Here is a 10,737-nt window from a genome sequence, read left to right as displayed (position 1 = left end):
TATCAAAAGTATGAGGGACCTCCGCTTGTATAAATAAAAATGTGTATTCACGTTATGTACGTCGTTATTAAGTGGCAATGTTTTTCTTCGGTTCAGGCACTTACTGGTGCGCAAGAGATTTACAATTTTTTCACACTTCAAGTATCGCACGCGATCGTTAATCTTACACAATAGATGCAACAATGATAATAATCGTAAAATAACGTCGACGAATAATACAACCATCGTGATGTGATATAACGAATCGCAAAAATTACGTAAACGGAACAACGAGACGGAGCATTCGACGAGTTCCTCTCCGAGCAGACAGGAAAACTTACAATTATTGAAAATCTTCTATGTTCGAGATCAAGATTTATGTCAATGTTGTAAATCAAGATTTTCAATATAAAAAGTGTATATTACAATTATACTTCTGTGATATTTCGAAGACAGCTTCCTATCGATCGTAGACGAAGATACAATGATACAAAAATATGATTAATTCTTTGTTATCGGAATTTTTGACATTGAGTCACGTTCGAGGTCGTCTCGCTTCATCATTAGCTTCTATTTTCGGCAGAGTTTAATAATCTTGATTTTAAAATACTCGACAACATTTTCTACACAGTTTCATTAGTTCGAGATAAAATATTCACTTGGTTTTCTGAATAAATTAATTTACTTTCTTTACTGGATAAAATGGCTCGGGATGCCTAATTAATTAGAATAATACTGCCTGTTGAGAGGAGTTGCAGGACACGCGTGCGAGTCAATCGCAGCGTGATGGTTGTCGAGTATCGATAAGTACATTTAACGCGTACAATAAACGAGGTCGTTTCATCACTTCTGAATAACGTCAAGCACTGTTTTTGTTGAGCAAAAAATAACAGGAATAGGATTGAGAAATTCGAAATAATTTCGAACGTAGATCACGAAATACTTGGACTTTCCGAACGTCGAACTACGACGAGGCACTTTGAATAACTGACGTTAACAGTCAGGTTGGCGCCCAAGTGAAAACGGAACGATCAATGAGACGGCGAACCTTGGCGCAATAAGTAATTCCTTTTTGCTATTTCCGCCAATCCTTCTGCCATCGTTTGGCCGGTTTCTTGGACCATGCTGTACAGATATCCGGACTTTGTGTTCTCCAAGAGAATGTGAGGATGATCGAATTCCTGGGGAATATAAGAATGAGACAATATTTTAGTGTTACAGCAATTTTAATTGTTGACACAAGATCTTTGGATGGAAGAAAATATTGGAAAAATCTTAAAACCCAATATTCTAGGAAAACAAGTTTGACATAGCCTTTTTGGTTAGTAAAAGAGGGTTTGGACAGTTTCGATTATTTCGGGAAGGTTCGTACGATTAAACTATTAAGGAAGTTGAGGCATTAGAATGAAAATGATGTCATCGCTTTTAAACCGAGTGCATCTTATAAAGTGAAGTGTAAAAAAAAATCAGTTCAATTTTTCAGACAGTTTAGGAGCATCGTTGCTGAGAAAAATCAATAACAATTTGAGCCAAATAACATGTAATCTTATGGAAGTCAAAACACATTCAGTGATATCTCCGTTAAAAATGATGCTAAAAATATGAAATTTTTTGGGCAACATGAACGAGGCTTGCTGAATAATGTCAATTTTTTTCAGATTTATTAGGAGATTTGCTGAGATTATATTAATAATAATCTGTTTCCCGTGCAGTTTTTTGAGGCTACGATCGTCACCGTTCGTGTTTTCGACTGAGCTTTCACCAGTTTTTCGTCTTTTTTTCCCCAACTTTTCTTTAAAATGTATGCAACATTGCCAAACTGTAAACTGGCCTAACTTTTGAAAGGTACAGGTCATAACTTTTGGATAAAAAAAATGACTGTACAGGCTCAACTTCCTTAAGCAAACCGATAAGCTTGTGAGGGTACACATAGATTAGAATTTTTACCACGACAGATCCAGCGTCCATCAAAAGTATTCGATCGTTGTCCATAACGGTATTAAGTCGATGCGCTATTGTGAGTACAGTACAATTCTCGAATTTGCGTCTTATTGTTTTCTGTATGAGCTCATCGGTGCGAGGATCTATGTTGGCGGTTGCCTCGTCGAGAACGAGTATGGGATTGTTGCGTACGATGGCACGGGCCAAGCAGACCAGTTGACGTTGGCCGACGCTCAAGTTGCCGCCGCCTTCGCTCACTCGAATCTCGAGGCCCAATTCTTTGAGCTCAACTTCTTCCAGAGCTTCTAACAATCGAATGTCGGTGTAGGCTTCGAAAGGATCGAGGTTGGAGCGCAAAGAACCGCAAAAGAGAAAAGGTTCTTGGGGGATGATACTGATTTTGGAACGTAAATCGTGGAGGCCGATCTCACCCGTGTTGACAGCGTCGATCTCGATTCTACCTTCGACATCAGCGAGACGAAAGAGTGCCTGGATCAAAGAGGACTTTCCAGCTCCGGTTCTACCGACAATGCCAATTTTCTCGTGCGGCTTTATCGTGAAATTGAGATTTTTCAGTACCGGCGGATCGAGCGGCGCATAGCGCAAATAAACATTTTTAAATTCAATTTTTCCTTTCTCGGGCCACGTTGCTTTTGGCTTCTTATTAGGTGAACTCTCAAGAGGCGGTTCTTTCTCGACGTTGCTGTACTCGAGCACACGCTCGACCGATGTCATCCGATTTTCCAATTCAGCGCTCTGGCGCATTCCCCACTGGAACATTCCCGTCAATCCTATACTCTGAGTTATCGCGAGACCCACGTTTCCACCCGGCGTCGAGGTGGGATCGTTATTCAGCACCAGGAAACTCAGTGTCACCAGAGCAATATAAACGAGACAAAAAATGTCCAGCCAATAGCCGAATACGCGAGCTGAACCGATGAATATGTACCAAGCCGATGAATGGAGATCTTGATGGTGATCAAACTCCTCGATTAACACTTCAGCAGCGTCGAACGATCGTATCGTCGCAAGGCCCTGGAGCGTCGCGTTCAGATGGTTGTATATGGGCGACCGTGCTGCGATCAAGTTTAACAATTAATTCATCGCATTTGTATGTAAAGAAAAAAAAATAAAAAAGGCAAAGAGTTTTGCATAACGTGCCAATATCACGGATCATTGAATTCAATGATTATTGCAAATTAATAACAAATCTATAAAATTCCATATCAAATGAACTCACATATTGCCTCCAGACGTTTAACGCTTCTGCTCGTTGCCAAATAAACGACTCGCAAATAATAGAAAATAATTCCAATGACTACGGTCGGTATCAAGAGCCACGGGTTCACGATGCTAACGAGGATTATGATGCCCAGAAGTGTCATACTGATTTGTATGCAATCGATCATCGTTAAAGGCAACGATTCGTCGACAAAACCCATGTCTCTAGCGAACCGATTGAGCACACGCCCCGATGTGTTCGTATTGAAAAAACGCATCGTCGCGCGACTGATACTTCGAAACATTTGATCGTGAAGTTTTATCGAAGCTTTCATGCACATCTCGAAGAAGGAGAACGATCGAACGAGAGTAATAAATATAGTAAGTACGATCAGTCCACTGTAGATGTAAATGCACGTGTAAGTGTCTAAAAATCTTTCGTGAATTTCTGTTTCATTCTGGTTTCCTCTTCTAATTTGCTCCGATTTCAGAGTTTTCTGCAAAAAAGTAAACTAATGAAAGGCCCACTTCGTTGGTTCACCATGAGAAAAATTATTAAAAAATATTAATCAAAAATGAGGATTGGAAAATGTACTGACATTTGCATCTTCTCGTTCCTCCATATTGACCCATTCAGCGATGAAATAATCACCACCGCTGGCAACCAATTCGGATGCGGCGAATAATACAAAAACGATGAATATCACGAACCAATTACCACCGGCTCGTAAGTACGCCCAATAAATTTTACTGCTCACGCTGCCCTTCGTACGCATCTCGGCTACCTCGAATCAATCGACGAAACATCGTATGACAAATCTCTATCTTAACGATTGGAAAGAAAAATTAATAGCGTAGGCAATATAATTGAGTTTCATTATTACTTCTTCAGGCTCTCCTTGTCCGCCACTGCCGACAGTTTCATTGATTCCCGAAGAACAGAGCGAGGTGTTGCTCGTGCGACGAGAATTACTTTGGCTCGGTGGTACCGAGGATGCCTCGTCTTGTTTGGATTGGGCTTCTAGCAATGTACCAAAATCTACACCCATCTCTGCCAATTGTTTATAAGTTCTGGGGAAAAAAATGTTTGAATTTTCCATTACTTTTCGGTTATCAATTGAACCGATAAATCTTTGGAGTTGTTTTGAAGTATGAGCTTCGGAAGCAAAATATTTCATGAAGTGCTTCCGTCGAAAGTAATTTTTTCGTACCCTTCTGCCTGAATAGCACCCTCTTTAAGAACGACGATCCAATCGACGTTTCGAAGGAATTGCATTTGATGTGTTACCAGAATTCTGGTTTTGCCTTTCAAATGCTTCTCAATGCATTCCTCGAACATGTGCTTTCCAACGTGGGCATCGACGGCGCTCAGAGGATCGTCCAATAAACATATCGGAGCATCAGCATACACTGCTCTCGCTAAATTTATTCTGTAAACACGTGGCTCTTCGTTAAATTCCGGAAAAACGGAATGAAAATAAATAGTGCAAGTTTTCGCTGGACTTTTGTTCACCTTGCTCGTTGACCACCGGACAAACTGATTCCTCGCTCTCCCACTATCGTCTTATCCCCGTAAGGCAAAAGAGAAAAATCTCGTTTGAGCTGACAGACCTTGACCACCTGTTCGTAACGACGCTGTTCCATTTTTCGCCCGAACAGTATATTTTGCCGCACCGAACCGGCGAATAGCCAAGGCTCTTGACTCGCGTACGCGATGTGGCCGTTCACCTAAGTAAAAATGAAATATTACGTTAAAAATGAATATACGCAGAGAGAAAAAAAAAGTTATCTTCTATAAACAAACATACCTCGACAGTACCGGAGTACACAGGTAATTCCTTTAAAATGACGTTTAGTAAGCTCGATTTCCCAGATCCGACCTGTCCAACAATAGCCACAAGTTGGCCCGGATTTACTTTGAGATTGATTCCATGTAGCGTATCCTCGCTGTCCGAATCCAGCCATTTTGCATGGCAACCACTAAGAATAATGGAACCATCGCCACCGGTGCCCTCGCGACAGCTTCCCGTCACAGGTTTCTCGGTCCGTTGAGGTTTTCTTTTTGTCTCCCCTTTGACGTCAGGTTTCTCACACCTATTTCGATTTTCGCTTATGTCATCAACTTCGTCGTACATCATGAACTTTTGCAATCGCTTGATTGAAACGTAACCTTCGGCTGCCAGAGTTACTCCTACATAACAATGATTTACGGATCATCGTTTACTCACGAGTGTCAAAATATTTTTTTTTCCTCGTTACAATTGATCCGAGGAATGGCGAAGGTAAAAATTGTGAGATTTTCATCTCCCTTAAAAGATCTACACTTTTTCGAACAATCTTCAAAATATTTGAATGGCAAGAATCTCATTGTGATCCTACTTACCAAGGGGAAAAAATTCTGTCATTGCTTCCCTCAATACAAAATAATAAGCCGTCATTATGAAAACTTTTTCGGCAGTTATTTTTTCGTCACCAAGTACGTAAGCGAGTAGAGTTATGAAGAGGGACAGCCTGGTAGTGAACACGTTCAATGACATCATGAAACCTCGGATGTAAGACGTCGATTTTATGACCTTGATCTCGCGCCTGTAATCATGAAAACCAATAAATAAAATAAAATTCCATCGAAAGCGTTAATTTTTAGGCGAAACGAACAAACTCATTGGAAGTACCCCCGTGCTTTTTCTATTACATTGCTGAAAGGATTCTCCCACGTGTACATTTTGATGGGTTGGATGCCAGTTATAACTTCGTTAGTGAGACGAATTCTTTCATCGGTTCTTATGGCAGTTTGTAACCTCAGGGAAGAAGTTTTTTTGCCAAGGAATCCTGCGATGTCGCGTTCATGTTTACAAGTTAAAATTTTTACAACGAAGCCAAGATTTTTTTCTAGCTTCTGGGTAAATTTTTTTTTTCAACAGAAGAATTCAACTTGAGAATAATTTTTTTTCCTCATCACCAGGAATAAAAATAACAAAATGGCAGATCGCTGAGCAATGACTGAACGAACCTTGAAGCGGTATGCACATCAAGAGTAAGGCTACGCCGATCAAAGCGACCAGCCCGACTTGCTGATACAAAAAGTACGTTATAAAAACTGCTTGGAGGGGTCCGACCCAGAGATGATGAAAAAATATGATCGCATCGTCGAACCGGTTGACATCGTTCGACAGAAGATTGACCGCTTGTCCGATCGTTGTCTCACCCAGCGCCGTCTTCGATAGCTTCAACGTTTTTCGGTAAATCAGAGAGCAACAAGCCACGCGCATCTTCATACCCATGTGCATTATCGCCATCATATATGGATGCATGAAGAGCGTCTGTACCGCGGAGCACAATATCACACCAACTGCGCAAAGATAAGCGTTCGACCTCGACGGATTCACTCCGGAAAAATATTGTAACAATCCTCCGAGGAACAACGGCTGCAACACCCTGCGACAGACAATAAACCATTGAAAAATATTCGTACATTATCGTTGTCGAAAATGCGACTATCCACTTTCAGCTTAATTTTCAAATTTCAACTAAATTCTCAATATTTTCGTACTCCTTTGGGGACCGAGGTTTTGGAAAGGAAATTATGAACGCAGGAACCTCGCTAAGCAGGAAAGCTTATTCAATGAAAAATAGAGGAACTGAACGTTTTTTAAGGTGATCCATCGGTCTCGCGGTCGGTAAAACTACAGATACAAAATTTCCAGGGACACGCTCGATATTTCAAGAAAAATGGGAGAGTTACACGCCGTTTCGTGGTTAGAAGAGAACGTGTTAATTTTTTCCCGTAAAATGAAGCGTTTTTAAGGAAGAAACCGTGCACCAATATTTCCGCGAGCTTCTCGCACCCAAGCGATTGATACAGAGACGTGACGTGTGTCTCTGTGATTCGTTTCACGAGCCACGACAGCTCGACTATCATTCTGTGACTCCAGAGATTGATACATTGTGAAAATTCCACTTGAAAGATTTAAAACAGCACTTGATCGGACGACGACATTTGGACATTTATTATCTCCGATCAATCATTCATTGTTGACATTCGTTCGTCTCTCGACGTCTCTGTCCAAATTTTATTCGCACACTTTGAGCTTCTAAAAGCAAAATTGATAGCGTTGGATCGAGTTTCATGATTTTTTCCTCCATCTATCATTGCTTTTCGGCATCCAATCCCATTATCAAGAAAAAAACTTCACGTTCCATTATTGTTGAGGTTGGAAGGAGTGACGTGGAAAGTTTATCGACGCAGGCCGGACCTAAGACGTTAGAAAATGATTGGCCCAGTTCAGGATTTAATAAAATCTCATGTTTGCTCAATAAAATCGGATATCAATCACGCAGTTCAATGTCGTCTGAGACTCGAGATATCGCGTGGCCTTTTTCCTTTTATTCAATTATTGTTTTTATGTCTTGGAGATAACGGGCCCGTTTATTTTTGAGTCTGGAAGAAAATGCATCTTTATCTCATCGAATCCAATGCCGAATGTGCTCCTCAAACAACGAGATTTTTTCTCGATCGTATCCATTTTCTCGCATCTCGACCGTTCTCACAGTTACGCAAATCGGCAACGTTTTCAGTCTCCCGCAAGCGAATATATTTTAAAAATTGGAGATTTACATTTTCGAAGCATTGGAATGTCCTGGACGAACTCATCTCGAATTCGAAGGCTCGTGCAGATCAGCGGGGCCTTTGGAGTCCATTGAAAGTCGTCAGACATCATTTAACGCTTTGCATTCTGCCTCAGTCAATGTACGAAGTTTTGGTTGCGTAATCTCGTTCGTTTTTGTCTGCCCATCGATATTTTTGGTTCTGGTTAAAAATTTGAGAATCGCCGAAAATCTCGCCTCTTGCGAGCTCGAGTTCTCTTCATGTTTCATCATTTCCGGCAATCACGGACGCTTTAACGTTGAGCCGCGCGATACCGGCTCGTGACACGTGCTTACTCGAGTCTTTCCAATGGACAAGTTACTGTTGAAATTTTGCAAAGATTGGCCGGATTAAGGGTACTCGAGTCTTCATATTTTTCGTTCCCAATCGCGTTTTCTTCCGTTCCCTCAAATTGTCGAGCTCTGAATAGAAATCTTGAAAATGTTTTTAGTTGTTCCGACGATTGCGTCAAAAACGGTTAACAATGAAAATCGTTTAAAAAGCGGACTGAAAAAATGCGGTTTTTGCTTTGGCGATAGAAAAGTTTTCTTACGATTTTTCGAAAGAGAAAATATAACTACTATGGTGCAGTCGAATAAAAAAAGAAATTATCGATGTCGATTAACAAGCGTTTTGAACTGAACGGTGGTTAAAAGTGAAAAAGGTCGAATTGTGCGGAAAGCTGATTCGAGAGATATGAAAATGTGCCATAGCGTTGCTCGATCGCACGCACTAATGCCAGTCATTTTATAGCTGCGAGTACTATTTTCTTTGTTAATACTTAGCGACAAGCCGGCGTCGCATCTCATGATAACAATGAAACTGAATAAGTTGGGCTTCGGTAACAGTATACGTTGAAAATAATAAAAACAAACTGAGTTTGGTGCGAGTGTTTTTGAAGACAGAATTCCTTGAATCGAAGCAGCGCGAGGTCACATTGAGCGAGTCTATTGGCCATTGGCCGGGAATGAAGGGTCAAAAAAAAGGCTGAGCGGTTCCGCCAGGTTACAGAGGCTTCGTGAGTACGGACAGGGATAAAAATAATGGATAAAAAATGGGATGGTTGGTGGGGAGCTTACCTGAAGATGATTTCGAAAAAGGCCAGAGCAATGCCGTAAAGCATAATTTTGAATCCAAAGACTTTGATCAAAACTCTCATGAGACTTGGTTGGAATTTTCGATAAGTTTTTTCCTCTTTTTCCTTCTCGACATTTTGGCTCGATCCTTTTTTATTCCCGTTGTAACTAGCTTCGAGTTTGTCGACGCGCCGTAATTCAGCTTCCCAAGCAACGCTGATTTTATCCCCGAGAAGGCTGCTTTTGTGCTCATCGAGAGGTCGAGTGAGATCTTCGATCTCGAGCTCTCTTCGATAACCGACCCAAAAGGTCTTGAGCATCCATCTGCGTGTGCGAGCCGTAAAAATAAATTTACAAAAGAAACGGTAACGTTCGAAACATCGAATTTACCGAAGTACCCATTTCTACTTACGAAAATGTCAGAGCACTCAGCAAGTTCGCGCCTTCTCTCGGATTTTTTTTCTTGTCGACCGGAACGCTTCCGTCCATTATAAATAACAATATTTTCCGTGTATAAGCGCACCGTAATGACAATTCGTTCAAATTCTTTCTCACTTTGATCCTCTCTTTTGGCCTTCCTGCTCAATCGCACATGCCAAAAATCACGCACAATTAACCGAGGGAAACGCGATGTCAAAACTTGTTTTTATCACTTTCTCGCGCAATCACCAATACAAAATATTAAAGCACTTTTGAACGATCCGTTTAAAATAAATCCTCTTAGCCCTGAGACAATGCGAGCATGTATTTAAATGAACGATTTTTATAAAACTGGAAAACTCATGACTCAGACATGAACGTGTTGCATGGATTCTACATGTCGCCTGTACGATCTCCTCGCGTCTCTATTTTATAGTCTTTATCTCTCGACTCTTTAAATGTGTACGTGGTATATTGTGTTTACTCTACTAATAAGTTTGATCCCGATTAAATTGAGTGGCAGTCGCGCGCGACTACATATTATAAACGAAGCATTTGATTCGCTACCGGTTTAATCATACACGGTTGACTCACGCTCACATCGATACGAAAATACAGAGTTGCGCGCGACACGGGCACGCCGTCCCGATTCCTCTGGAAAAACGGTTGGGGCACGTGACAGCTGAAGCCCGCGTGCGTGTTCACCGAAAAATTTCTATTGCGTAGGGAATAACGTGTATCAGAACGGAGCCCGACTACGAATGAGCCAAAATATTCCCACCAACTCGTACTTAAGAGGCACGAGGCACGAAGCACGCTAGAAGGGAGGACGGACGACGGTGGGCCGAAAACAACACTGGCACATGCTACGCGTACATATTCTACCTCTTTATTTACAAATGAAGTGAAGGAACTGTCGGGCTCATAACACGCGGAGTAGCGCTGTGTTGCTGCTTACAGTACTTCTATTAGCCGCTCTCATTATTAGGACGATTCCTGAGAAAAGTCGATTATTATTATTCGATCGGTCGATATCGAAAAATACTTTGAAAATATTTTTCATCGGCAACAAGTTGCTCAGCTGCAATTGATCAAAAAATACGCGGCAGGGATCCTCCGGGATGGGCGTCGAATTCACGGACAATTGTTAATAATTTCTAGTCGAAAAATTGCCGCACTTTCGCGGGAAACTCAACGTGACGATCGTAAATACGGAGATTTTCCGTTAACTTTTTCAACGCGCCAATATCTCGCCGCAATCGTGATGCCACTTATGTGTCCTTTCGAAGTCTCGATTAATTTGTGCACGTATGGATCGTCAATTTGAGATATCACCGACGGAATGTATAAAGTCGGTGCTTTATGGAACAGGCACTCGTCAATTTAACGGTAAGGGAAATGCGAACGCTCTCCTTTTTCACTTGCTCTTCGTCCACGCGTTCCGCGAGCTCGGAG

The 10,737-nt window shown here is 41.4% G+C and overlaps 1 protein-coding gene across 1 annotated transcript; it reads right to left on the bottom strand.

Annotated features, from left to right (window-relative positions):
* Positions 1-57: 57 nt before the first annotated feature.
* On the bottom strand, positions 58-9,606 carry LOC122416045 (probable multidrug resistance-associated protein lethal(2)03659). The gene is made up of 13 exons (XM_043428712.1): positions 9,275-9,606; positions 8,866-9,186; positions 6,152-6,576; positions 5,814-5,970; positions 5,525-5,727; positions 4,950-5,332; positions 4,655-4,869; positions 4,353-4,571; positions 4,026-4,212; positions 3,741-3,926; positions 3,161-3,638; positions 1,927-2,996; positions 58-1,160 (listed from the first exon to the last, which is right to left on the bottom strand). Exons 1-13 carry the CDS (start codon positions 9,349-9,351, stop codon positions 1,011-1,013), a joined length of 4,071 nt encoding a protein of 1,356 aa, XP_043284647.1. The 5' UTR covers positions 9,352-9,606; the 3' UTR covers positions 58-1,010.
* Positions 9,607-10,737: the final 1,131 nt, after the last annotated feature.

The sequence above is a fragment of the Venturia canescens genome, chromosome 9, assembly GCF_019457755.1.
Source record: "Venturia canescens isolate UGA chromosome 9, ASM1945775v1, whole genome shotgun sequence".
Taxonomy (NCBI): domain Eukaryota; kingdom Metazoa; phylum Arthropoda; class Insecta; order Hymenoptera; family Ichneumonidae; genus Venturia; species Venturia canescens.
This window is presented reverse-complemented; position numbering and strand designations above follow the sequence as displayed.